The sequence below is a fragment of the Tenebrio molitor genome, chromosome 5 (assembly GCF_963966145.1).
Source record: "Tenebrio molitor chromosome 5, icTenMoli1.1, whole genome shotgun sequence".
In the NCBI taxonomy this organism is placed as follows: Eukaryota; Metazoa; Arthropoda; class Insecta; order Coleoptera; family Tenebrionidae; genus Tenebrio; species Tenebrio molitor.
This window is the reverse complement of record NC_091050.1, coordinates 12,647,987-12,675,869: the sequence shown is the minus strand read 5'-3', so window position 1 is coordinate 12,675,869 and position 27,883 is coordinate 12,647,987. Positions and strand designations below refer to the sequence as shown.

Genomic DNA, 27,883 nt, shown 5'->3' with positions numbered 1-27,883 from the left:
GTCCTCGTCCACACCGCCTCCGCGGATCGATTGTTGCGCGTTGAGTCCGTCCGCCGTCTCACCGACTGTCGACTCCCCAATCCCATCGCCGTAGTGTGTTATGTTGCGCCGCCATCGACGGTTCGTCTGCCGTGGCCCCAGTCGTGACTCGCGCCAAGTTCAGTGATGCCGACCGGCCTGTTCGCGCTCCTCGCGGCCGCCCTCGTCGCCGCCTGCCACGGCCTCCTGGAGCTGCCCGACACCTCCGGCATCGACGGCCAGCTCACCGCCAACCTCGCCGTCGACCACTTCTTCTCACTCTGGCTGGTCTTTAACAATGAAGACGTCAGAACGTCAGGTCGGTAATGCAAATTGCGCTGCTTCTTCGCTCATTCGCACATCCGGTCCCTTTATTGCCAGCCGGACTTTCTTCGGCTCACCTTTTTCGGACGAATTGCCGCCTTCCGGCCCCCACCCTAATTGGTTATGTGTTATGTTTGATGCGGTTTAGATGCGGCGGCCTTGGAGGCGAAATTTGAATTTGCGTATCCGGCGGCTTTATTGCGGAGTTACGGCCATAACCTAACTCTCGGGACGGCGGCCGCCGACGCCGCCACCGACAATACTATTTTTTATACCGGAACAAAAGGGAAAACCCCTACGTGGGCGCCATATTTGGATCCACCAGGAAAACTCACGGAGAAACTTTTTTAAACACTCTTGACAAATAAGCAGAGAAAGTCATTTCTACCTCAACAAATCGCATAAATAAATAAATCGTTATAGCAAAAATGCTACACTACAAAATATAAGTAAACATAAAACGTGCCAACTACATGTGTCTTACCGACCACTTAAGACAATCTACTTTTCTTACTCTGTATGTGCTAAATTTGTTCTGAAAAATTATATATTTAAATTTATTTAAATTAATATCGTCAATGTCGATCCCTGTTTGTTAACGCTTCTAACATTGTCATTACAGTTGATTGCAAAAAAAACGGGAACTGTCAGAATAAAATTGACACATTTTTACAATTTTTCCATAGTGTGAAACGTTCTTCTAGCTCTCTAGGTTAGAATTAACGTCAAAATTCAATGACATTTAAAAAAATTATTTGATAGGTATTGTCAAGTACACAATTAATTGACAAATGGACAAATCAAATTTACATTAGGAAAATTGTCGTTTCCCATTTTTTTTGCAACCAACTGTACTATGCCCATCGCAAAATTTATTCTTTCATAAAATTCTTAACTGTTTTGTTTTCCCTAAATCACATTGACAAACAAAAACAATCCAAGATGACCGATTTGTAAAATAGAAAAGATAAACAACTTTTATTTTCCCCTTAAAAATCAGTGATGAAGAATTATTCTGTTTACGAATTTATCTTAATGGTTTTCCCCTCTGAGAACCACTATTTTTTCTAATATTTGTCAAAATGTCACGCTTGCATTAAATGTCCAATAGAAATCTTCCTTTTGGTGGTATTGTAATGGCAACAAAAAAATCCGTCAATTTTGGTTATTGCTTGGAGCGGTGTGAGATTTTCTTGTATAATTTCCCACGTGCATGTAAATTATTTTTCGCAAATTTCTCCTCGCTTTTCACTCAGCTTGCTTTTCACTCAGCTTTTGTTGCTTGGAAATAAGCACGAGTTGCAGATGAGCACTCGTAAGCTCAGAAAAAAATCGAAAATAACGTATGCACCAGGGAGATTATAACTGATAATTTTACTAAAGAATTTCTATGTTTAGTAGTTTAGTTTTTTAATATTTTCCATCGTCCTGAAGGAAAACGTTGGATTTCTTATTTTCAGGTGAAAAACGAAGCCCAAGCTTACTGCAATGAAAAAACTCCGAAATTAATCCCATCAGGTTTAATAACATGTCTGTGAGTCATCTTTCAAAAGAACGTTTTAAATATTTTATCAATTCCTAAATTAATTCAGGATTTTTGCGTAATTGGGAAAAATTTATGACATTTGCGAAATACAATTTTAAGAGATGTTTTCTCTGATACATTTTTACTTTAAAAACTTTTAAACGCGAGATGGACATCTCTCAAAACAATGAGCTTAAGTAATAAGCTTAAGTAATTATCATTAGTGTAATGGAGGCCCCAAGGACAAGATCTAGTGTCCAGATTGTGCCATGAAACTTTGAAAAACAATCAAGGCGAGACTAAACAAATAGAAAATGTAGTGTGAAACTAAAAAATGAAGTTGTTTTGGACTAGTTCGCTTAAAAGAGATAACGACGCTTTCAGCAATTCAATCGCGATTGATTTTCCGCACAGAGCAGCGAATTTGCGCGCTTACGCAATTATCTCTTGACACCGAGTTGATTGGTTAATTCTCTCGGAGCGGACAATGTTATTGGTGATTGATTAACACGTGACACTACTGCACCGCGCTCAGCGCCAACCTTGAACGCTTACTCTATACCGTATTTTTTTGTTGACTCACCCTGTGATGACCTCACAAAACCCACAGACCTGTTAATTACACTTAGAACAACAGAAAGCGCAGATTTCGATTTTTCAATCTTCTATTTAAGTTGCCGCTTTCCACCCCAATCTCGGCGAGGTGCATTAAACTGTCGGCGTTCATCTCAGGCCCAAATTGCGACGAGCAAATCTGGCCAAGAGAGGAGGGTGCGAAGAATAAATCATCCCCGTGTGCATGTTTAATATGTTGTCGCGAGTGAAGGGTCTGCGCGATCTATTTAAAATGCATACAGAAGTCGCCCATCCTTCAGGAGGATGGATGAGCCAAATTTAAAATTTAATTTGGAGTGTCAGCACTGCAACAATGTAAAGTACCGGTTTCGTGCATCGAAGGAGCAATTTTAAAAGTGATTCGTCTCCGGTTAAGAGGCGCACGACAAAATTTACAGTGCTGTAAAGTTTTTATGCAACTAAGAAAGGCAAACATGATTGGTTGTAAACCTAGATGGGGTGGTGTGCGGTTTTTACTGGGCTTTTCGGTTAATTAACGTTCCGATAACTACCCCCAACGGGTATGAATAAAACAACACGTTCTGCCTTGTTCTAGCTGCAAAGGAGTGGCCTAGAGAATTTTGTGGCATTATGTTTTTGCACCGCGTTTAAAAAGTTGTTAGTTTTGTGTACGAAATCCTTTACCATCCTCGAGATTGTGCTGCCTCGGCCGCAAGCGACTCCTCGACAATTTTTCTCTCGCTACGTTAAAGAATGATTTCGCGGCCTTAATATACAAATAACTATTATTTAGTTCATTATTTTTATTCTTCCTCCAGTTTCTATTACATATTAGCCTGTTCCTCCTTTACTCCCGTTTTTCTTCAACTGCTTCGTTTACAAAATACCAAGTCTCACGCGTGGGATTACTGTTTTCTCAATTTGGTTGTAGGTCGTAAAATTTTATGGTACTTAAGTCAAAGATCTTGCGGGGCTTATTAATCCTAGTTTACTGGCAGGAAATATTTTAATCAGGGTTGTATTGTATATTCCCAACCTTTTCAAACCCAACCATTGTTAATCACTCATAATATGCAATAAAATTTTACGACCTACAACGAAATTGAGAAAACATTCGCTGCGTTCGCGCCCGTAAGCTTCCCACTTCCGTAAATAGTGTAACAATTCCTGCCACAGACCTTATCAGCAGGAAACACCAATTAGAGGTCGGTCAGATAATGCAAGGTGCACTTTGTGGGGTCCGAGATCTCGGAATAAATGTGTCCGAGATTTGGGCTTTTCTAATTTGGCAAATTGAAAGTGGCCACATAAATATACCCCGCTGGACTTTTTATTGAAATATTCCGACTATTAAGCCCGAAAGTTTAATCCTCTTAGCAACTACGATCCGTTTATCAACTTTCACGGTATTAGCACCGGCTCGAGATAAATCTGCGAGTTCATAACGGGCATTACTTCGAAAGAAAATTCAATTGAACGAGCTGAAACGTGATTACGCTCCAATAATAAAAATCCTAATTGTAAACAGGCACGCGATAAGGCGACCTCCCAAGAAAATTCCGTGATTAAGTGGAGAATGCGTTTTATCTCCAGACAAGTGCACTTGCTCGACGAACTTAGGTAATTTAAGTTCCCACCTTGTAAACTTTGAATGCCCCGAGAATAATAATTATCGAGATGATTATTCACCTTTGTGCTAAGTGCACGGAGATGGTGACTTCAAGGTGCAGAAGTCACGCTTCGGACGGCGGTTTTCGCGCTTGCACACCCACGAAAACGCGCTTGATAAGAGACTACTCCCGCGTCTATTGTTCTCAAGTTAAAAATAAATTTGATTTGTTGTCGCTCGCGGTTTTGGAGGTTGTGCAAACTGCGTTTGATTGAGATTTAGCGACGACGAAGAGTGTTGTTGTTGTTTTCAAAAATAAATGAATCAAGGGGAGTGTTCGCGCACAGGTTAATTCCACTGATCCTGCGTTCAGCCGATTTTAATGAGGAACAGGATTAGAGAAAAAATACATTTAGATTCTGCCAGGGATTTTGTGCTTTATGTAAAGCTGGCCTTGATGAAAATTATTATTATGTTGCTGCACCCATTGGTGTGGGAGGAAAGTTAGTCCAACAGCGGGAAATGCTGGAAACTCTCAATGCAGGTGGGGAAAACTATAAACAAATGGTGAAAATTGCAATGCAGTAAAGAGAAATTGCATTTCAAGAGGGTCGTATTTCTGCTTTTGCAATTAATTGCAGTTTTCATAAATAAAAAATTCTACTTGAATTCTATCGGATGTTTAATTAAATTTATCCTCAAAGTAGGCGTTGAAGAGTCGATTGTGAACGCACCACGGATTACTGATCATTGATCAGCTGCTTGAATCTAACCTCATTTTTTGCCTTGTTTGTGTTTTTATTCTGCAGACTGACATTTTGATGGCTAATTTATTCCAAATTTTAAATCAATTTGTAACGCTTTTTCGTAAAAAATTCAAATAGAAAAAACGTTTCATTTAACAAGCTCTACTACGTGTTAAAATTAACACACGCATTTTAGATACACCCTGTATATTCCAACAAAAAAAGAACTAAAGCAAAATCCTATTTGATCTAATCTTACTTCGCAATTAATTTTAGTTTTGACAATAAATTTATTTCTTACTTATTTTAAATTAATATTTAATTTTTTTTTTTGCTAATATCTGTTCACGTTGGAATGAACATCAGTGGTGCAAATGACCTGACCTGTTACTATTACAACTCATATGAAAGCTAATGCCAAATGTGTGCGATTTGCACCACTGATATTCAATCCAACGTGAACAGGATATAGATTCTGTATTAACAGAAAACATATTTCTTTAAAACGAGAAGTTTCGCTAATGATTATAGCAAAAAAAAGGGAAAATAGGTTTTTACCTAGGTAATTATGTTTCACAAAATAGCCGCAACAGATTTTTTTCAATTTTTATTGAAACATAATTAAAAGAATTGATGAAATAAGACAAAAAGAACAAAAATTATTATGAAATGTAAAATTGTTTGTATTGCATTATTTTTCATAAATAGTCATAATTATCTTATTGTTGGACATAATATCTGTTCACGTTGGAATAAACATCAGTGGTGCAAATGACCTGACTTGTTAATATGACAACTCATATGAAAGTTAATGCCAAATGTGTGCGATTTGCACCACTGATGTTCAATCCAACGTGAACAGGATATAAAATGATTTACAAAGAAAAAGTTCTTTGGATTTTTCTTCGAAGGTAAAATAACAACACTTAATTTTTGCTTTGACAATTTTACAATTTTACCAGTTGAATTTGGGCATTTTTATCCTGGTTAGGCCCGAGAGCTTTAGCTCGAGGATTTAACCTTTGAATAAAAATATCCAAATATCAACGAGTAAAATTGTCTAAAGCAAAAATGTTTAAGTGAAAATTGGGAAATTTATCAGATATTAAAAATTAGGTCGTGCTATTTTTGGCAAGATTAATTCCAGAATACAAACTTTAACGTTAGGTAATTATTTATTTATAACACAGTTATTAAAAACACGATTATTAAAAACAATTTTAGAACCTGACAGGAGTAGCATGCCGTTTTAATCACTTTTGGCAGATGACAGAGTAGTAGGACGTTTTTATCGCGATAAACATTTTTGATTGGATGAAAGCAAGCACTCTGATTGGTTGAACATACGAGTACACGTCTGATATACGTGGGAATTAATCTATAAAAATATTCTTTTTCGGATAAAAAAAATGCACATTTTTGTAAACGAAAGAATCAAATTTAAAAAAATGCAATTATGCCTCCTTAGCTTCTTCGAGAATATCTAACTAGCGAACTGTTATAAAACGCAGTCTCGGCAACGGCAAGTGTGCTCACTCTGATGCTCTGATTTGTGAAGAAGTTTAATTCAAATTATAAGTTTTTTTTCTCAAATATACAAACAATACAGTAGAAAAATTATATGTACCTCTGGAGTGAAGTGTCATTTCCTCTCTCGCGTGATAATTTAAACCGCGAGAGGAAATGATAATCAATATGTATATTGCAATAATATAGTCATCATGAATAAACAGTTTAAGATGCATTACCAGTTTTTATTTTGTTTCTTAAATTTGTTATTTTGTCTCTTCTATTTTTCCCTCTGTTTTCTCTATTTGCAGATTCTTCCTTGAATTGATCTCAATTTCTCGACACTTTTCAATCATTTATCTAGTCGCTGTCATATCTACAACCTTCATTCTTAATTTCCTTATCTTTGCTAGCTTCTCCTTCACCCCTAAAAATAAATCTGGTAGTTAAATAAATTTCTCTTATTCATTTATTTTTACTGTTAAATAACTTCATTCTCAATTTAATCCACGTCGTTTTCACGGTTTAATTCTTCACGATAATTTACCTTTCATTCCTCCAGACCAAGTAATTGTAATTTTTTATTACCTAATAAAAGCCAATTTCCTACAATTATTTATGATAATGTTTTCGAAGCATCACAAATCTGAATTCACGACGGACTTGCAATAAAAATTACACAACAATCGCTCCTCAAGTCGGCACTTTTAACCGACCGGGAAATATTTTAATGAAATCATTAACTCCCAACAACCAAAAAGCTTCCAGTTTCTCGTAAAAGCGCCAACCCGGATCGCAACTGCCAAAATATTTGGCATTCCAGTCAGATCGAATCACCCAAGACCGTTGCGCAAATCGGCGAAATTTCTAATCTTGACGGCAAACCGAAATCAGTTCCGTTTTATCGAATAACGTCGTAAAACTCGTCTCAATTACAATCAGCCGTCAATCATCCTGCCGACAGGACCCTTGCAGGAAATTTGCAATTTGGCCGGAACCGACCGGAGAAATTTTTACTTTCGCCCATAAAGAATAGCAGATAGCTACTTAGCAGTAATAAATTCGTATCGACATTCCCAGCCGGAGCTTAACTACCCTGTACTGTCAATAATTCACGGTCGGGCGACTTTAATACGGAATTTATCCCCGTTATACTTCGCCAGGAGCAAACTTACAATTGTTCCTGCAATTCCGAATCCCCGGCCGCTTGTCGGATCTTCCAGCAACAGCGATTTCCTTTCCTCGATCGGCATTAATCGATTAATCGGACTCGCGTCCAAAATGCAAATTCGTCAAAGCTGGCACACGTCGAGAAAACCCGCCGGATTTTCCACCGCCGTCGCTGATGGGACTCGAGGTGGGCGCAGTTTTCTTCTAACAAGAAGTGGAGTCTGACCGCGTCCACAATCAATCATCTCATCTTTGCTCAGTCAGTCAGGAGCACCAGGAAGTTTTAATTTAATCCGTTAAGAGATCAGCTGGAGCTCATTATGGTACATAGTCCTATCAGAGCCAGACACTGTCGTTTTACACAATATTTATTGCATTATGTAAGAAAAACAAACGCAGCGCTGGAGCAAATACTTGCTCCGGAGCGGATTAATCCAATTAGGATTTGCGATTGGTTGTTGCGCAAGATTTAACGGCCGACTCCTGCGTTAATTAGTCGCGTTAATGCCCGTCTTAGAGTTAACGAGGCACTTTACCCCGGAAGGGCGGGGATTTTTGCCTAGGAAGATCCGCACCCGAATCTCGCAACCAGTTGCGTTTCGCGCATTTTTTTTCCGATCATTCCAGAACTGATCCCGCGGAGTCAACGCACTTATCGCTTTCTAGTTATTTAACGCTAATTATTGTTACGTCTGTGTTACGCGCGCGATAACGGTAGTGTGGTCAGTTGAGGTCATACGATTTGAATTCGAAGCAGGTAAAGGAATTTCTTCGTTTCAACGCGACGCGTAATGATGAGGCACCACCGAGTCACGTCGGTGATTGGGCTGGCGCGTGGTGGAAATTGACGGCGAGCGATTTTGCCTTATGCGTCAGGAAAAGGATTCAGTGGAATCTTGAATTTATCTTCGTCAGGAAACCACAACAAACCGGATAAATCATATTTGTCAACGTAAAGAAATCTGTAGCTTTAGCCAGCTTTTAAATACTCTTTTTTACATTTAATTTTTACAAGATTTTTTTTTCTGATGAAGCCTGGTTTCTTATTCTTATTATTATAGAACTTGGTCAGATTTAATCCCCGCAGTGTTATCGAAGTGTCACTGCAACTAATTAAAATTGGTGTTTGGGTGGCAACGTCGTGATGGCAAATCCGTGGTCCAATGTTCTTTAATTCAACCGTCAACAATATTGATGCTCAAAAATACCAACGACTCCGTCTTGAACCATTCAGAATCAACTGGAACTAAAAAACGACTATTTTCAACAAGACGAAGCTACTACTCACATGGCACGAACAACAAAAAATCCTGCAAAATGTTTAGTAGTGTTAAAAAGTTTTCATAACTCACGTTATATTGTGTAAATCGTACAAAAACGACCACAGTCTTCTTCTTGGGGTCCTCAAGCCTCCCCGAAGAACTCTGTCTTCGGAGCTCCAGCTAATTGCACATGTCTAGACCTAAACACCATAAATTTTACGAGCGAAACAAATCTCCCATCCTCAACCAATGAATTTTATTTGTCTTATTTGCAACATTAAAATTCATCCGGTGGCGAGCGATTCCTCCAGTGTTGCAGACTCCCAGCTGTCAGCATGTTGCCTTCGTTTTGGTTTCTTATTTCGCACAAAACGTCGGAAGTTTCTCCGACATTTGAATTAGATCTGACACGACTCCCGTAAACAACGCTCCCGTTAATTCTGGATCTGGGAAAAAATGAAAAGCCACCCGACAAAACCATCAAACTCAATTTTCAAATGGCAAGAGTAAGCATAAGCGATGGTTTGCGAGAGAGCTGAATATTTCACGCATATTGATCCGGACAAAAAGGATGTTCCCTCAGAAGGAAAAATATGAATATTTTATTGGGCGGGTTTTAATTCCTGGATGGGGTTCGCGCTGTTTACGGCGTCCTTGCGAAGAAGTCGGCGGATCCGGAACGGATCCCGCCGAGGGTTTAATTATTCGACGCCAACTCCCGCGATTAATAATTAATAATGAATTATCGCCGACGTGATAAGGAAACGGTACCGTCGAGGGCGCTAAATTTTTTACTGTTTACATAAGACCGAAATTTATGATTGCAATCAAGCAACTGGGACCGAATCCAGACAAAGAGGACACCGTCCCGCGGGACCCCAAAGAAATTAAGACACCAAGTCTGGGGAAATAAACAGGGAACGGGAGAGGGACGGACAGGTGCCCGCTCTGTGAGCATTTGGGCCACTCAATACTTGTCATTAAAAATGTCCGGACGGTAATTAGTGCCTCGAAAGCAGGTCAAAATGACCAAGTCTGCAATTCGACTTTCCACGCAATTACCATGATGGGGGACACACCACATGCACCGGGGGCCATCCGAAGGACACGCCACATGCACCACCGCATCATCTTTATTTGCGCGTGATGCGAGCTGTTATGAATTTATTGCAAAAAACCAGTGCTACGGGAAGTTCCGAGGAATTTTTGCGCAATTAAAACGTGAGTCATCGATGATGGCTCAGATAATTATATGGGAAGTGTTACGGAATTAGTCATGGTAAAAAGTCGCCATAGATTCTTTACCGACAGTCCACTCCTCGATCAATGTCCATAAAAGGTAAATGGCCTTCTGTACGCTGATCCTAACGAGCTTCTGTCAAAACCGGTACGAATCACACAGGTAGATCAGATCTGTTAACGATTTGGAAATCTTGACCTTCGATGGGGTTTCCACAACAACCAATAAAACGCAGGAACGGTAAATGTTTTGTTATGCACTTCGCGTTCATTCAAATTTGACAAATCTATCAATTCAGAAACCGTTTTTCTTTGGCATTCCTGCGGGGAATGTGTTCGGCACAGATTTGATATCATAACGATGGGTTGAATCATGATAAGAGAAGCGTTACGACAATCATTCACCACACGTAGGAGGGATGTTTGATTTCGTAGCTTGACCCCGAGAGAGCAAAGATTATTCCAAAACTGGTTTTATTTTTCCAGATAGTCTCCTCGAAAATCATGCATTTACAACAACAGTGCCGCAATCTTTTATCTTGTCCTGAAATCAAATACAAGTATTGTAAAATATTCCTTGGTAATTGGAATAACTTTCTCGTTTGTTGAAATTTCCTTTGCGAAGTTTTCCAGTTTAGAGGAAAATAAAAAATGTTTAGCGGAGTTGTTGACGTTTTACCACAGCAACCTCCGCTGCGAGCAAAGCTTCACCAAACTTGAGGGCAGGTGACCTAAGACCTTCTTCGCCATTCGTGGTCTCTTGTGAGAACATTTTTCTCTTAAACTGGTTCAAAAGACTCGCATGATTACGAGTATTATCTCCAGTGGTGGGGCTGGCCTCTTGGGAAATAATAAATCGTTATTAGAAGAAATCCTAAATACTGACACCATGATCTTTCCAGAAACTGCTGTTATCTTTTTAGCAAAATATACTTCTTCATTTTTCCTTCTATCACACATTACTCATCTCATCTTTCCTTCTGTTACACATTCCTCATCTCCCAGTCATAATAAAGCCAGTAGCTACCTTTCTTTATTATTTCTTCATTTCCTCTCCTTTCAATTTTGGCAAAAGTCACGTTAACTCAGCTCTTCATTCAAAATAGCTATTTTCTAACTCCTGTTGCTTCACAAAGGTAGGGGTCTTGGATTTTCTAATGGGCTATGAGTCATATCTGTGCTACAAACAGACGTTTTTAGTCTTCATTTACAGATTTTTCAGTGATTCATCGCGTAGATATTTCCAAGGTCACAGCCCATGAGAGAATCCAACACCTCTAATTACGTTCTATTGCATCTTCACCACTCTTCCAGCTACCGCACTCTTCAAATGACTCTTCCTTTCCTGCCACTCCCTTCCATTTTTTAACAAACCAGCATTTCCCCTCCGACTGCATCATTCCACAAATCAGGAATTCTAATCGAACGTCGCAATTAATCCCGCTAATTCACATCGGTGTACTTTTTCAATTACGCCCCGCCATTATTGGGCGGCATTTGTTCCATTTCGTGCATTAACCCGCCAACAGTATTCTAATCTAAAATGGCGACTAATAGGATAATAAAATTAATTGTACCAACATGTGGAGAGAGCTCCATAAATACGTGTCGTTTGGTAAAATAAATCTATCCGCACTTGTGATGGAACCGGAAATGCTATTCCGTGTAATTAAAACATTCCGGAGTTTCGTTTCCTCTGCTAACAAAGGGTGGCTAACGCGCTCGGCTAACTAACATCGCCTGTTCTCCCAGATTTTCCAACAGCCAACGCGACAAAGTTAATTATTGGGAACGGTGGGACATGTCTTGCGAGGACGTCGCTGATGTATCTGGCAAGTTGAGCTTTGGACAACAAGTGGAAATAATATCCCGGAGTTTGTGGCTGATCAAACTCCAAAGCTCAGATCTCCAGTTTAATTTTATGCTTCTCGTAGCGTTGTTAACGTTGCCAAAGCCGATCCCCGACGGCCCTCGAAGAAATGAAAGTCGCCATTCATACAAGACGCACAACCCCTATAATTCCACCCCCGTTCTTATCTCCACGGCGAAATTGAGAAACAATATCGCCGGCGGGGCTCTCGTAAAACGTCAAATCTCCCAGCCTGATCGCATTCCAGGACAATTATTCCAGCCTGATCGCATTCCAGGGACAATTATTTTTTGGACCCCGTTGACATTGGGAACTTGGCAATCGTGACTGCTCGATGATTGATGACGGTAAAGCCGTGGCCATTGTGGGATCCCCGGATTATCCCGATCGATTCCGGTGACAAAACTTTACTATTTAATCTTGTGCGCCCCCCTCGTTATTAAGTGGCGGGATTTTTTACGGTGCAACACGGCGAGATTACCGCAATCCTCTATGATAAATTCGCGCGATTTTTTCAACGGTGTAATTACAAAACGTGCAGTTCCTTTCTGGTCGGTCATCAATCACTCGGGCACTTTTCAATTATGAGGCTCGTCTTCGTCTGCATTCCCCCGGTCCATTATTAGCAGGACCGGTCAGCGATTTTTTGCGAGCGACGGACAACGAATCGCAGAGTACGGGTTTGATGAAAGGGTTGGTGGATCGATGCGGAGATGATGGCTTGGACGGGGGCGCTGCAGGTGGAATGACGGTGCGAAAGACGCGAAGGACATCGCCGTACATAAATCTGGCGGAATTTCACGTGGGCGGTAATAGAGAGAGTGGGAGTTAAGGGTGGCTCGAGGAATTCGGATCAAGTGAACCTGCAGATCTTAACACTTTTCAAATATGTAGTCCCACTAGCAAGAGACCTTCTTGTATAATTTTTTTCGTGATCAAAGTCGCCACAAATTATCAAGATCAAGAAGCATGACAAGGCAAATTAAGCTTTCGCAGCTTTAAAAAAAAATTGTCATTATTTTTACAATAATGATTTGTCTACACAAAACCGATTTGGATATCAGAAAGGTCAATCAGCAGTGAACGCAGTACTGTCATCGATTGACAATATTATAGAATGTTTGGAAAACAGAAATTATTATACGAGTGTAATATGTTTTCTCAAACATAGTAAAGCTTTCGATTCTGTCTCTCATACAATTTTAATAAGCAAGCAAGCTTTTTTTACAACTCTCTAATCACCAAAGTGCCACACTTATTGTACGATATTTGCATAATAGAGCACAACTACTTTCTGTTAATGATACATTATCCAAGGACGGCCGTATTATGCAGGGTGTGCCTCAGGGTTGCGTTGGAGTACCTACTCTATTCATTATATTTGTCAACAGTGACCCAGCAGCATCGAAAAGTGATTCCTGACTATTAAATTTGTGACTAAAAGAATCTAAAACCATCATGTTTACGTTCAATAAGTAAATATGGCTGGTTAAAAAATTGAGATAATCATTTTTTAGGTTAAAAAGCTAAGAGAGACGTTTCGATAAAGCAAAGGATGATGTAGCACTCTCGATTTGTTTTTCTGTTGATCACTCTGTATACAGGGTGTCTCAGCTAAGACTTTCGAGCCTAATAACAGTAATAACTCAGTTATTTTCCAGCGGATTTTTGTGAAATTTAAAATGCAGATATTTTAGACGGTGAAGAATAAAATCCCATTAATGCAATCACCCAAGTCTTAAAAACGTAGTTTTTACATGCCTTTTTAAAATGTTGAATCAATTAAGATTTACATAAAAAATTGATCGTCAATAAAAAATGCTGTAGGGAAAAACTCGTCCTTGCAAGACGTCTGGTTTGCAAGAAAAAAGCAAAAAACTGTGTTAAACGTGGCTGCAAATGCAAAAACGTAGACGCGTATGAAACAAACGCGCAATTTTGCAGAATTTTGGTCATCCCTTTTCGCAGAAGCGCAGATGACATATTTGACGTTTATCTTGCTAACCTTACAAACATTTACAAAGATAACATTTTGACGTAATTTATTATACTGGATGCTTTCATTCTTCCATAAAGGACTAAAACACGATCGGGATATTTTAGCAAGGTAATTTAGTTCACGTACGCTTCCTGTGTCTTCAAAAAAATTGACGACTCTCTTAACCTTACATTTTGTAAAGCCTACATTTGGATTGTGTTCCATGAAAAAACGAACTGTGTCATTGAAGTTCTTACGACACTGTCCATAGGCAAAAAATTTTTCCTTTTAAACAATGTTGAAATTTCTGCCGCTGTAGTCTATTTTTAGAGTATTTTCGATAAATTTTCACAATTTGACGTTTCTAATAAAGCGCGCCCAATTTTGACAGACTTTAAAGGGTGTACAAAATGTTGCTTGGCAATTAATCATCAATTGTTTCAAAAGGTAATTGCTCAAATACCTTCAAATTTTACATTACATTTTTAACGACAAAATCTAATCTTTTCGTTCAATCAGACAAGTGATTTACTTAATTGTTTGTGTGGACCCCTATTTTTTAATGTTTAACAATCTAATAATAACCGCGCATAATTTTCGACCTTCACGGTCTAAAATATCTGCATTTTAAATTTCATAAAAATCCGTTGGCAAATAACCGAAACATTAGGCTGGAAAGTCTTAGCCTGTATTTGCGAAATTGTACAAAACATTTTACTTTACCACCTACCTATTCAGATTTTCAGAAAACTGTTTCCAATAAGAAAAATTATTACCAATAATTCACTTTCTTCATTCTTCCCCACTTTCTGACATCACCTCTTCTTACATTCATCAAATCAAACACTTCCTTTCGCATTCTACTTTTTTTCCAGTGTACTTGCAGATGTTACGATTTTCCTTTATTGCTCCCTTTTTACGCCTTCTATCTACTTTCTTTAATATTTCAATGTATTTTCTGGTGATTTAACAATCTTCAAATATTTTTATCGCCCTCTTGCGTCCTTTCATTCTTCATTTGATAGGTGAGTCATGTAAAGAGCGTTCAAAATAATTTGTGGTCAAGTACCTCGGTGCTTCCTTTTGTTATGGCGTAGCATCATCAGCTGTCAAACTCTAGACGTCAAATGTCATTTGTTCAGCGAACAAGCACTGTGTGATTTATTTTGCAAAAAATTATTCATTTGAGAACTTAATGAAAGCGTTTTCTAAATGTTCCTAGTGCTGCGTGGTAGTTTTTAATTAACAATGAAATATTAATCAAAGTGAGGTTATGTATCTCGAGAGAATGTCAAATCTACCAGGTAAAAAGGCAACCTAGGTTTGTAAACAGAGAGAGAAACGACGGCACAATTTTTTTAAACTCTCGTTAGGTGAAAACCAAAAATTATTTAATTAATGTGCGAAATCGTCAAATCATAATTCGGAGAAGACCACCATGCTAAGAAACGATATAACTAAAAAAGGATCAAACTTTAATTTTATGTTAGCAGTTGGAAAAGTCTGCTAAAATATTGAGTACCTAATTTAAGTTTTAGTTCAGCGGAAAACTTCGAAAATTAGGATCATCACAAAATGAGTCAAGCTAAATTAGAATTAAAGAACTCTTGTGTTAAGTAGATCCACAAACCGAAACTGCACCGAAAGTTTTAACATTTCGTGGGACTTAAGGATTGGAAAAGAAATGAAAACTTTTTTCGCGCAAGCTTCGTCTATCTCATCTAATGTTACATCATAATGGGAATATTTTCTTATTTAAGATGCAATAAAAATTTTACTGTTAAGCGTTTTCCTTTGGTAAGACGACAACGAACACGAATTTAACAAATCGTTTATGATTTTGCAGCGACGAAACGTGGAAAGCGCTTTCATAAAATCGTCCCTTGTCAAAAAATGTCTCTGTAATGTTCTCGAGGGCGGCGACGTCGCTCGAGGTTACTCCTGCGGAATTCTGTTCGTCGGTCGTGATTCCTTCCCGGTCACGTTTCGCGCCGGGAATCCGTTTAATATGTGGCAAAAATTCCCGTAAAATTACAACGAACGACGAAATTCCACGGCGCCGCCAAAATTCCTGCAAAACTTAAACCGAGCGGCGGCGGCGGAGTGGCCTTCCGTCCAATTAGTCGGTTGCGACGTCCTCTCGAATGAAAAATCATCGGATGCTCGTCAAGATTTCTCCTGAAGCGCCCTCATCGCGCAATAAAGGCAAGAAGGCGTCTTCTGCGACTCCCATTATACAACGATATCAGCGCTCCTCTTTCGATCCGTTATGAGGAATTCCGCTCAGGTATCAGACACGTTAGCACGTTCGCGATGGACTAGTGCAGAATCTTAATTGCCACTTTTAATTGAAACTACTAAGATGTTGGGACGTGAGGAACGCTTCGTTTCCGACGGGGACGCCACTTAATGCGGTTAGTTGATTAACTTGAACTTCTTCAACTCGATTTGCAGATTCGGCGAAGAATCGCGACGGGGTAGGGTGACCGAGAGCGGAAGGCGAGGCTCCGGCTGATCCGGGAGGCTCCTCTTCACCTCTGCAAACAAAACAATCATCTCGGCTTCATTTTGTATTTGTATAAAAATTCGACGGTTTACAGTAAGCCGTTTTTGGATCCGCAATACGCAAACATTCTTCCAGGAAAAACGTGCAAGTGTTGATAATGTGCTTGCTGCTTTTTACGAACAATTAAATTTTATTTGTTTAGGTCTGTTTGGTTTACTACACCACATTCTCGACAAACAAGTGTTATGACTAGTTAAAAACAATTAACGGTACGAGGAGAAAGACGCGTCTTGAGCAAGTCCCACGGCTTTGAGGATTTAAGCAAAAAGAAAAAAAAAAGAAAATGATTTTGGCTTTACTTCCAATATAATATAAAGATTCTCCGGTGTTAACGACAATAATATCTCAACTATCGGTAACAATAACAGCGATTTTCAGTTGTTATTCTTTATTGTTTGGAACATTAGGCCGAGGAAGAACCAGAACATATAAAATTGAAACATTCTCCACCTTTTTGAATTCCTCCAGCATTTCTAATTATTTTCCTTCACGACCACTTTCTATTTCTAATTTATAAATATTATCTAACCCCGGAACTGATACTTTTTTAACTCTCCTTCTCCTTAAAAAAAATCACTGCTGACAATTGTTCAACAGAACTACAACGAATGCCTTGAGTTTATTTAGTTACCCTTCTGAGGGTTTTACATAAAATTTCCTTCCCTTACAGTTTGTATTTATTTATCTGATTTGAACCAATGTCTTAGGTTTTTTCGTAAACATCCAATAAAAGTCAATAAGCTCGTTGAAAAATCATTTTTGTGCGAAACAAGCACTTCGCGTACCTAAGACAGGCCGCGAAATCCAACTTCGCGGCCGTTGCTTTTAACGACGGCCGTTAAAGTAAACGTCATTTTAACATTTGATACAAATCAGAGTTTCTATGTAAGACTGGTTCGTTTTATAATAACTACAAGTTTTCGGTTGCACAAAAAATGTTGTGTACACCTTGGCCGTGAAATCCGTTAACTTCCTCGAGATTGTCTTGCCTCGGCCGCAAGCGGCCTCGGCGAGAATTTTTCTCTCAGTACGTTAAAGAATGATTTCGCGGCCTTGATATACAAATAACTATTAAATTCGACGTTAGATTATGGGGGCTCTTTCTTGGTTATCTTTTTTTTTAATATAATATCCACACCGCTGCTGACAAAGCAGTTAGAACGAGTTCGCCTAACAGATAAATTATATAATAAGCAAATAAAGAACTTGCACTAAAGTAGATTTGCATTTTAGAGTGTAATGGAATGTCATCCGAATAAATAAAAAATAAAAAGCTTGTCCGGTTTGAGAGAACTCTGTTCGTTTTTTTTATAGACTGCAGGTGAAAAAAAGTCAAGGAATGTACACACGCGTAAGGATCAATAAAAGCTTGAACGGTAATTTCCAAAAAAAATCTTGAAACCATCGGTGAGAGTGGTGGCATAGTTTGGCAAACAAGTTCGAATTAAAAACTGACGCAATACCAACTGCGAGGTCTGTTTTAGACCATTTCGGAGATTTGCAATTCATGAACTTTTTTCCGGAGCACGCATTTTAATAGATTTATAAATAGCAAAATAAAACAAATCTGCAGTCTTGTCGCAATCCATAAAAAGGTCAGCATTTGTCGGTTCCATCGAACGCGAAAAATGGGGTGACATCGTGACGTCCTTTTTAAATCCATTTACCACATCTCCTGCGGCGTCTCCCGCAGAATGTGGAATACTCGTTGCAGCGTGACGACCCGGGAGGGGCAGTCGAACTCCTCTTGTAGTGTCTTTCGTGCAAACCCTGTTGTCTGCAGATATTTCCGTTACTTTTCCATATAAATTAACTTGGATGTTGCGAGGCTTTTGAAGTTAACTGTAACTTCTGGAGCTGATTTCCTTTATACGTGGAACGACCGCACGTGTGCGCGCCGACGTCAAAACGAATCTCTTTGGCAAACTTTAGTTTCTAGCCAGACTCGCAAACTCCGCTGAAATATTTGCGCCCCATTAAAAAACAACAACGGGATTTGAAAGTTGGCGAGGGTGGCCCCAACTTCGCCATCACGCCGATTTTTGCGGATTTGCAGATCGATATCGGAAACCTGCACTCACCAACACGAGCCGAACAATGATAAAGCGGCGTGTAAACGTTGGAAGTTAAATGAAAAATCGCCCTGTTGGGACGCTCCTCGCCTACGGTTCGCTCTTTTGGGGGCGGGGGCGACCCAGTGCCCGTTCGGTTCGAAAATCGGTCAGTCGCCGCCTCCGGTCTATAAAAATCCCGGCGATTGCCGCGAAATTGAGTGAACTGTGCTGGAATCCTGGTTGACGTCACCAGATAAAGCCTGTCCATTGACACCGAGCTGCTTCGGCTTCAAAATAAATTCAAACACTTTTCAACGGTGTCTTCTCAGCAAACCATCATCTAAATCTGGTCCAGTTCTATTTATTTATTTATTTTCGTGATTACGCTGCGCCAGTCGATAAACTGTTGGTATTATTGGGGGAGCTTCTGCCGCGGGCGCGCCCCACTCGAGCACTAAAACTCGGAAACGGCTGTAAATAAAAAATATTTGTTGTCCTTTCAGGTGAGCCCTTCACGATACTGGCGCCGCAGAACTCTGCGACGAAGCGCGCCGAGAACCTCCTCCAAAAACCGGAGCTCGTGAAGAAGCTCCTCTTGGACCATGTAGTGCTCGGCTCCCGCATCGACCTGACAAACGTGACAGGCGACACCTCGTTCAAGACGCTCGGGGGGCGAACGGTCCACGTGCGCCGCACAAAAGACGACAAACTGAAGGCGAACGACGCCAACATCGTCGAGCGCAAAGTGGAGGTGCCGAACGGGCTGTTGGTCGTCTTGGACAATTACCTCTTCCCCGAGGAGCAGGTCACGAAGGAGAACGCCACGCAGGGAAAGCTCGTCGACATCGCCGCATTCGCGCCGAGCGAGGATGCGAAGAACCAGTCCAACACCACGTTCGTCGAGAACGTGATGGAGGTGCTCGGGTTTCTGAAGAGCGGCGTCAGGGTCTTCCAGCACTTCCTCTCCAGGTCCAACGTATCCAAGTTGTTGGATGATGGTTCGTTTGGGGGGCTAAAGTTGGGGTGTTTGTTGAGTGTCGCTTGCAGGGGAGGAGTACACTGTGTTTGTGCCGACGGATCACGCCTTCCAGAGGTGGCACCCCATCGATTGGGGTTTCTACCCCTTCAGTGTCCCGGAATTTACCGAGAGCATCATCATTAACCACTTCGTCAAGGGGCGGCTTAAGCAGGACACGATCAAGGATGGTCAGCTCGTCAGGACTCTGGGTGGACGCGAGATAGTCTTTAAGAAGACTCGTAGGTATTTCCCAATTGGGAACTTGCATGCATTGCCTAATTAAACTCTCCTCCGGCTCCCCTTAAAGACTCGAGCACCAAAAAGGGACTCTCAGCACTTCTTTTGAACAGTTAATTCAAAAACTCTTGGTTCCGTCCTCTCTGACGTCATACAACAGTTAGATTTGAACGTTCAATACGATTCTAAACAGTTTGTCGGTTTTAGTTCGCCGGTTTTCACAAATGCATTGTAAAGATATTAACATAACCTCAAAACTTCTGATTTGAGGTTATGTTTTTTTCTTATTTTGTATTTTTAAATCGTTTTCAGCCTCTCAGACGGATTCGATTGCTCTTTTATTTGATCTGGTCTACTCTTGGACCGCTTTTAACACAATATAACTCACCAACCTCACCGACAGTTAGTGTTTAATAAAATGTAAATTCCCCAAGTCCGCGTTTCAGATACAACGTAAAGTCTTTTAATTAAAATTCTTTCGAGCATCCGGGCGAATTTCTAATTTTCTTAATTCCAGCCCAGGTGGTTGATGGTTGCAATTTAAGAACTTAATTTGCCATTAGCATCCACCGAGTCGGTTCCGATATATCGTGACTCTATCAAAGCTAACTCTGAAATACATGCGAGTCCCCAATTGCCGCCCCTCTGGTGCGCCACCCCCGTAACCGCCCTTTACTCCGCAGCTAATCTGTCCGTGAACGGCGCCATGGTCGTCAAGGGTGACACCCCCGTGTCCCGCGGCAACATCATGTTCATCGGAGAGGTGCTGTTCGTGAGCGAGTCCGTGGTGTCGAAGCTGCACCAGCAGCACCGCGACAAAGAAACGCCGCCGCTCCTGGCGTTCCCCTGGTTCGGGGCGCAGTTCCTGTCGCACGCCTTCCTGGCCCTGGAGCGGGATAAGCGCTTCACGCACATCACCAGGTTCCTGAACCTGGCCGACTTGGCCCCGCACGTCTCAGGCACCGGCTACACCTTCTTCGTCCCCACCGACACCGCCTTCGAGGAGCTGGGGCTGGACAAGATGCCCGACAACTACCTGTCGACAGGGGACGGGCTGCAGATCCTGCTCAACCACTTCGTGAAGGGGCGCCTCTACGACAAGGACCTGAAGGACGGGATCGAGCTGACGACGCTGGGGAACAAGACGATCGGCATAAAGCGGACCAAGGGTTAGCGCCGGAGAGATGCACGCCCCCCCGACTCATCACTTTGTTTTCGCAGATAAAGTCAAGGTGAACGACGCCACCATAGTGGAGAGCGAGGTTTTCGTCTACAATTTGGGCACGATGTTCTACACCGACAAGGTCCTCTTCACGAACGTCAACAATCTGCCGCCCACCAGCACGGAGACGGTGATGACGATCAAGCCGACGGCGGCCAACGGTTTCACGACGGCATCCGAGATCGAACCGGTCCCCGACGAGATAGCCGAGGAGGCGGGCTCGCTGCCGGACGTGCTGTTCGCCGATGGGGCCGCCACCACGGACGAAACGTCGCCGACTGTCAAACCGACCACTCAGAACGCCACAATTAAATGAATATCCGACACGTTCCTAGACTAATAAAATATTCTTAACAAAAACAAAAGAAGACAGTTTTGATCAGTGTGCTGCAACAGATTTTGTCAAACGATGTGATTGTTTTATTAGATTTTTTATCGTAGCTCTAGCTCTCTTTTTAACACATTTACGTTATCAACAGACTATATAGACATAGGACTTTTATTTTCGAGTTTTAGTGTAGACAATGTACAATACTATGTGTATATAGTCCTAACAAGATATTTATGTATTTTAGACAGTGTACAGGGTGTTTTGACGGGACCACTCCGTCCAAATCTCCTGTACAAACTAGCAAAAAAAAAACTGACTGATGAATGTTAGAAGAGACAATTTGCAAATATTTTGCGAGTTGATTTATATTTCTATAAAATTAATATTGAAAGATCTGTTTACTTAGTAAATAGAGATTATATGTTGTGTATTTAGAAGCTTTATATTTGGAAAATAAAAAATACATGTTTAGTGATAGTGGAAACATTCCATAATAAGTGTAATGTTTATTCATTTGTATAAAAGTCAATTGTTATTTTAATACAGAATATTGTAAGAATATATTGTTAATAACAGGGATCCCACCAAGAATGCGTTTTATTCAGGTTCCAGGGACCGATCTGAACAAACACCCACATTTTCTGCTTAAATTAATTTAATCATCTCAATAATGGAAAATTTTAAATAAATTATTATCAACAGATGTATCACAATTCAAACAGACCAACTCAAATCATTGTATCTGATGACTAACATTGTCCTTGAGTAGATTTTTGTGATCTGAAATATTTGGCTTAGCTTCATAAGTGCATATTGTGACTCCATGATGATGAGCTTCGCTGTACTCCCCCCTCAACCCTATATAGTAAATGCGAGTTGACTCGGCCCCGAAATTACTCGGAAAATGGAGCGTTAAATGATGAACGTTATTAAAAGTAACGATTCTGCAAAACAATCAATCGATACAAACCCAAATCTTTTGACACAACTTACTTTGTTGCGTATTCGAGCGTTCCCAGATTGTCAACGTGCAACTGAAACTCTTGATCTGCGGCCGCGGTGACGTCGTCGAACGTCATCGAGGGCCGATTCTTAAACCTACAACCGCGAATACCGAGTCAATTGATTTGTTTGTGGGCACAACTCACAGTCTAATTCTTGAAGGATGGGTGTCCGAATCTTCCCCGATGACGATGATCCCTTTCAGCTTTACGTTGCCGGTGAAGGGGATGTTAAACAGTAACTCTTCATCGGCGTCCGACTCCACGAACTGCAAAAACCCGAAAAGTTTCCCGTCATTCTGCAACCTAACCTCACTTACCACTTCGAAATTCAGGCGTTCCTCCCAAGGCTTGAACACCGTTTTTCCCGAACCTTCGACCGCCTCGTTGAGACACTCCAGGTTCTCCTTGTTGATTTTGGTGTAGAGACTGTACTCGACCCCCATTTCGGGGGTGTCCCGGTGTTGATGATCCCCCTCGCAACATCTTCCATGTGGTGACATTTTTGTTTTGCGTCTGATAACTGTCAGAGCGTAAACCGAATAAACAATAAGGTGAATTCACACGTGTTATCAAACGACACGAGTACTCCAGGCAATCATTTTATTTATTGTTAAAATAAAAAAAATACAAACAATTACAAAACTATTGAAAAATTAAAAATCTCATTAAAAATGTGTTCTGCAGATGTTGTCACTTTGCACACCATTCGCAGATTCCTGTAAAATGTTAAACTTTCAATTTTCGTTCGATTGTTTGCGGTCAGCTCAATGGTCAACACAGCCATTCGTTACATTTATTCTTCATTATAAAAAATTAATCATTAAAGGGAACATTTTTCAAAAATTACTTTGGCAAACCTGATATCATAATCAACACATTGGCGTAGTTAGGTCAAGTCAGGTCTATGTTATGCGTTCCCCTACAAGATGACATCTATTGCTGCAAAGACTGTTGATTTAAATGATTTAGAGCGAATGGAGAGTTTTACACTACGCGAATGCATTGAGGAAGAGTCAGGATCTTTATTTCCTTCCATTTTGGATTAAAGCTTACAAAAAAGCCTGAATGAAATCATCTTTCCTTCATTGTCTAAATTAATGAAAGCTATATTTGTATCGCCTCATTTTTTCGCTGTAGCGGAACGAGTTTTTTCGCAAATTACTTAAATTAAAACTAAGACTTCAAACACGTTAAATGTATTTTTTTTGTACTTACGAGTAGAAACCTGTGATAGAATATTACATGCCCAAAAGCTTTTAAAACATGAAAATGCTTCATGTTATGAATGGACACCTTCAAAACTTTGCTTAGAAAAAAACCTAAATAGGTATACTTAAGTTTTTTGTAATATTATTTAATATAGGTATTTATTTGCCTATCTGTGTAATTAACAGTGTCCGGACGAAATAGTACCGGACAAGTCGACCAGTACAACTTTGCGTAATACCCCACTCACATATAAACACGATTCAGCTGGTTCGTTTTCAATAACAGGGAGCCAGCTGAATTGTGTTTATGTGCGAGCGAGGGATTACGCAAAGTTGTACTGGTCGACTTGTCCGGTACTATTTCGTCCGGACACTGGTAATTAACTTTTATTTTTATTTAGAGAATAGAATTTACATTGTGTTTATTTCTTGTTCTGTTTGTTTTGTAGCATTTATTATTTTTTGTTTGTTTATGAATTATTCGTTTATGTTAAAGTATTATTTCATCGGTATATATTTTTTTTTGTGTGCTCAGTGGTATTTATTTCAATACTAGTAATTATATCATAATCACACTTGGTCAATTTTATCAATGGCGTAATTGTCATAATAAAACATAGGTACTGTAAAACTACAAAGGTTACGTTTTGAATAAAAAAAAATTACGTTTACGCATGTTCGTAAGGACGAAAGAAATTTTTGTTCTGGCAACACTGCCAGATAGGTAATATCGGGTGTTCATTTAAATTGTGAACGCATCACTCTTCAGTTTGCCGAGCAAAAATACAAACAACGCAGTAAAAATGCAAACAACGCAAAAAGTGAGGTTAGATTTAAACAGTTGATCCGTATCTGTAACCCGTGGTGCGTTCATAATCGACTCTTCAACGCCAACTTTGGGGATAAATTTAAGTGAACACCCGATAGCTTTTTAGACCATTCCTTGTTACATTTCCAATGCGCACACAAAAATCACTACAAAATGAACTGCAACGAATCAGATAAATTGATTTAATTTTCCTAATTTTCCTAATTCGAGAAAAAAAGAGTTATTAGCAGTATCCGTTCCACACGGGCGCACTTCACACTAATACAACTTAGTGGCAACGCGTGTCAATCTTTACGTAATGACATAAATAATCTCGACGAAGATCTACAGCTGCACAGATTTGAACTTGTTTGGTTCTACCCGTAAATATACTGCACTTGAACACTCTGGCGATGAACGGCGCCTCAAATATTACTCTGGAGGCAAAATCCGCTCTCCACCTCCATATTTTCGCGCCGTTCTACAACGATAGCTGAGTAAAAAGATACAAAATTAGTGAACACAAAGATAATCTCAAAACTTATTGATACTTTGATAGGAACTTAATTAAAATCTCGTTTCCGCTGCACTTGGCCGCTTGCAGAGGATCAGCCTTCCCCACTTTGACAGCGTTCACCTCCACCAAAAACTTCACGACCTCCACGTTGCCCTTCTTCGCCGCCAGATACAACGGTGTCCAACCGTCTTCGTTGACGACGTTAACGTCCACGCGATTCTCTACTAAATATTTAACAACATCGAGATGGCCGTTCTGTGATGCCTGATGCAGTGGAGTGTCCCCGTTGACGCAAGCCTCTCTCAACTCGCCTCCGCTGGCGTTGAGAAACTCCACCACCTCCAAGTTTCCACCGACTGCAGCGCCATACAGCGGCGTAAACCCGTTCACGTTTGCGGAGTTCACATTAGCTCCGCTCTCGACGAGCAATTTGACAACTCTCAGGTGTCCTTCTCTTGCAGCCAAATACAGAGGAGTCAAACTCTTCTCGTTGACGACGTTGACGTCAGCCTCGCTGTTGATTAAAATCTGAACGACATCGATGTGGTCGTTGAGTGCCGCCACGTGAAGAACAGTGTCGCCGTCTGTGAACCTCTCATCCACTTTAGCCTTGTATGAGATCAACTGTTTCACGATTCCAACGTTCCCAACGGAAACAGCTCCGTGGAGCGGCGTAAAACCGTTGACGTCACCGAGATCCACATCTGCTCGGCTCATGAGAAGAAAATTCACAATCTGGGAGTATCCCTCTTTGGAAGCTAGATGCAGAGGAGTCGACCCCTTCTTGTTGGTGGCGTTGATATTGGCGTTGTGTAAAACCAGCGACTTTACGATTTCAAGTTGGCGACTTTGTACGACTTTGTGCAGTAAAGTGTCGCCATCTGGCAGCGTCTCGTCAACGTTAGCTTTGTTGGCGATGAGTTCCTGGATTATCTCTATATTGCCGGTCATTATTGCACTGTACAGAGGACTCCAACCGCTCTTCGATTTCAGATTGACATCGGCGTCGTTTTTTATCAAGAATTCGACGACTTTCTGGTGTCCCTCCTTGACGGCGAGAGCCAAAGGCGTGAACCCTCTCCTGTTGGTCACGTTCAGCTGCGCCCCCGACCAGAACAGAACCTTGACGATGTCGAAATGGCCGTTCTGCGCTGCCGAATGCAAAGAGGTGTCTCCGTTGCCGTCGAACTCGTTCACAATCGCCTTGTTGCTGACCAAGTACTTGACCAGGTCGGTGTTGCCGCTCTGCGCCGCCACAGACAGCATCACCACGCTATCTCTGTTGGTGTTAGGTCTGACCTCGATCTTGAGCATGTTCCTCAGGAACGTCACGATCTCCCAGTGATTGTTTTTTATGGCAAGCATCAATGGCGTGTCTCCTTTTTTATTGACGACGTGGATTTTGGCGTTGTTGTAGACTAGGAGCTTCACGATTTTTAGGTTCCCGTTTTGGGAAGCGACGTGCAAGGGAGAGTGGCCGTTTTTGAACGGCTCGTTCACGTCACCCCCGTGCTGGATTAAGTAATCGACTATTTCAATATGGCTGCCGGATACCGCCCCATACAACGGTGTATAACCCTCTTTGTCAGAATCTGTAAGATTTATCTTGGCGCCGCTTTCTGCCAAAAACTTCACCACCTCTAGATGTCCGTTTATGGCAGCCGCATACAACGCGGTGCCGTTTCCCTTCCATATCGCGTTAATTGGGGCGCCATGTTGGATCAACAATTTGACAATCTCCCTGTTTCCCTTTTGCGCCGCGTTATACAATGGCATTACGTTACTGTTGATGGTGGCGCTAGTGTCGCCTTTGACCTCGTTCACCAAATACCTGACAACACCAACTTGACCTTGTTTGCAAACACCACTTAAAGGGGTACATGTCCTTGTTAGTTTGCTGTGAGTGTCAATTCCTGGTACATTCTCCAAGAAAAACTTGACGACGTGATCGTGACTTTTGGACGCGGCCGCATCCAGAACTGTCTGTCCCTTCTTCGTGATGACATTAACATCAGCCATACTCTTGACTAAATACTCCACCACACTCAAATGACCATTGTGAGCCGCCACAAACAATGGCGTCCAGCCTGCAGCAGTTTTCGCGTTCAGATCTGCCCCCTTGTAAATTAGGTACTTTACGACGCTCAGATGGCCGTTTTGGGCCGCCACAAACAGCGGGGACTTCCTTTCAAGGTCACATTTCTGATTGACGTTGACTCTGTCATTTTCTAGCAAAGTCTTGATCACAACCAAATCGCCGTTGTAAGCGGCGTAGTGAAGGGAGGCGTACGGTTGACAACCAACCTGGTTGCGATCGGGGCTTGCCATAAACATTTTCACACAATGTGGGATTAATTTCATGCCACCTATAAGAAAAGCTTCATGGAAGCGGTTCGCTACGAGCGAAAGGACTTACCTACATTAAAAATTACGAACCTGACAAATTATACCGGTCAAGTATTATTTGTAGGTTCAATATTTTTTAAAAACCATACAGAAATTATCCATTTAAACAATACATAATCAAAACAAAACATTAAAAAAATAGGTGCTGTCAAAATCATTGACAGACTAGAGGCCGCTAGTGGGCGATACAGTGGCGGATCAAGCAAAAGATTGGTGTGGGTTAGGTATTACATATTTGTATTATTTATAAATTCGGTACTGTAAGAGGTTATAAAAAGACTTTTTTATATGATGCGTAGTTAATAGGAAACAGTAAAAACTTAGATGCTTTCAGAGTTGTCGATGAAGACGACGGAGCTGGTGGCGCATACAGTGGCGGAACAAACGTAAGAGTTGTGAGGGTTTTTCGTCTTGCATGTGTTACTTGGGGCCCATTAGGCGAAAAAGCTTGAGTGTTTTCTTCACGAATCGTTTTAGATCCAACTCTCTTATTTATTTGATGCATACTTGCACTAGTGTGCACATAACCTCACATTTGAAGTTGTCAAAAATGAAATGTCCTGGAGTTTTAAAAAATATAATAAACAGCAATGAACTGTGACGACTTTTTTTATTGTAGAGTTTCCTGTTAATAGAATGAAATAACGACGAAATGAATACCTAGGTGGGAATCACAGGAAAAACGC

The 27,883-nt window shown here is 40.9% G+C and overlaps 3 protein-coding genes and 1 long non-coding RNA gene across 5 annotated transcripts; 2 read left to right on the top strand and 2 right to left on the bottom strand.

The window, feature by feature from the left end:
• Nucleotides 1–18: 18 nt before the first annotated feature.
• Nucleotides 19–22,930, top strand: LOC138131000 (periostin). Its single transcript, XM_069047749.1, has 5 exons — nt 19–337; nt 18,950–19,444; nt 19,494–19,703; nt 20,385–20,870; nt 20,923–22,930. Exons 1-5 carry the CDS (start codon nt 166–168, stop codon nt 21,237–21,239), a joined length of 1,680 nt encoding a protein of 559 aa, XP_068903850.1. The 5' UTR covers nt 19–165; the 3' UTR covers nt 21,240–22,930.
• On the bottom strand, nt 21,722–22,758 carry LOC138131003 (PITH domain-containing protein GA19395). The gene is made up of 4 exons (XM_069047754.1): nt 22,576–22,758; nt 22,403–22,524; nt 22,248–22,352; nt 21,722–22,198 (listed from the first exon to the last, which is right to left on the bottom strand). Exons 1-4 carry the CDS (start codon nt 22,756–22,758, stop codon nt 21,988–21,990), a joined length of 621 nt encoding a protein of 206 aa, XP_068903855.1. The 3' UTR covers nt 21,722–21,987.
• On the bottom strand, nt 22,842–27,362 carry LOC138130999 (ankyrin-1-like). Of its 2 annotated transcripts, none has more exons than XM_069047747.1 (2): nt 27,212–27,362; nt 22,842–27,157 (listed from the first exon to the last, which is right to left on the bottom strand). In XM_069047747.1, the coding sequence occupies exon 2, from the start codon at nt 27,150–27,152 to the stop codon at nt 24,816–24,818; it is 2,337 nt and encodes a 778-aa protein (XP_068903848.1). In that variant the 5' UTR covers nt 27,153–27,157; nt 27,212–27,362; the 3' UTR covers nt 22,842–24,815. The 2 variants fall into 2 exon arrangements, with proteins under 2 accessions (XP_068903848.1, XP_068903849.1); XM_069047748.1 differs by having other exon boundaries at nt 27,208–27,348.
• LOC138131006 (uncharacterized) lies at nt 27,339–27,798 on the top strand. The gene is made up of 2 exons (XR_011159690.1): nt 27,339–27,421; nt 27,532–27,798. It is a non-coding gene; the product is annotated as an uncharacterized lncRNA (long non-coding RNA).
• The last annotated feature ends 85 nt before the right edge of the window (nt 27,799–27,883 follow it).

Excerpts from the sequence above, each read along its gene's own strand:
- LOC138131000 (XM_069047749.1), top strand. The coding sequence starts at position 166 with ATGCCGACCGGCCTGTTCGCGCTCCTCGCGGCCGCCCTCGTCGCCGCC. Across the intron at positions 19,445-19,493 it reads ATCCAAGTTGTTGGATGATG|GGGAGGAGTACACTGTGTTT; the intron begins GTTCGTTTGGGG and ends TGTCGCTTGCAG. Across the intron at positions 19,704-20,384 it reads GATAGTCTTTAAGAAGACTC|CTAATCTGTCCGTGAACGGC; the intron begins GTAGGTATTTCC and ends TTTACTCCGCAG.
- LOC138131003 (XM_069047754.1), bottom strand. The coding sequence starts at position 22,758 with ATGTCACCACATGGAAGATGTTGCGAGGGGGATCATCAACACCGGGAC. Across the intron at positions 22,525-22,575 it reads AACGCCTGAATTTCGAAGTG|TTCGTGGAGTCGGACGCCGA; the intron begins GTAAGTGAGGTT and ends GGGTTTTTGCAG. Across the intron at positions 22,353-22,402 it reads CATCCTTCAAGAATTAGACT|GTTTAAGAATCGGCCCTCGA; the intron begins GTGAGTTGTGCC and ends TCGCGGTTGTAG.
- LOC138130999 (XM_069047747.1), bottom strand. The coding sequence starts at position 27,152 with ATGAAATTAATCCCACATTGTGTGAAAATGTTTATGGCAAGCCCCGAT.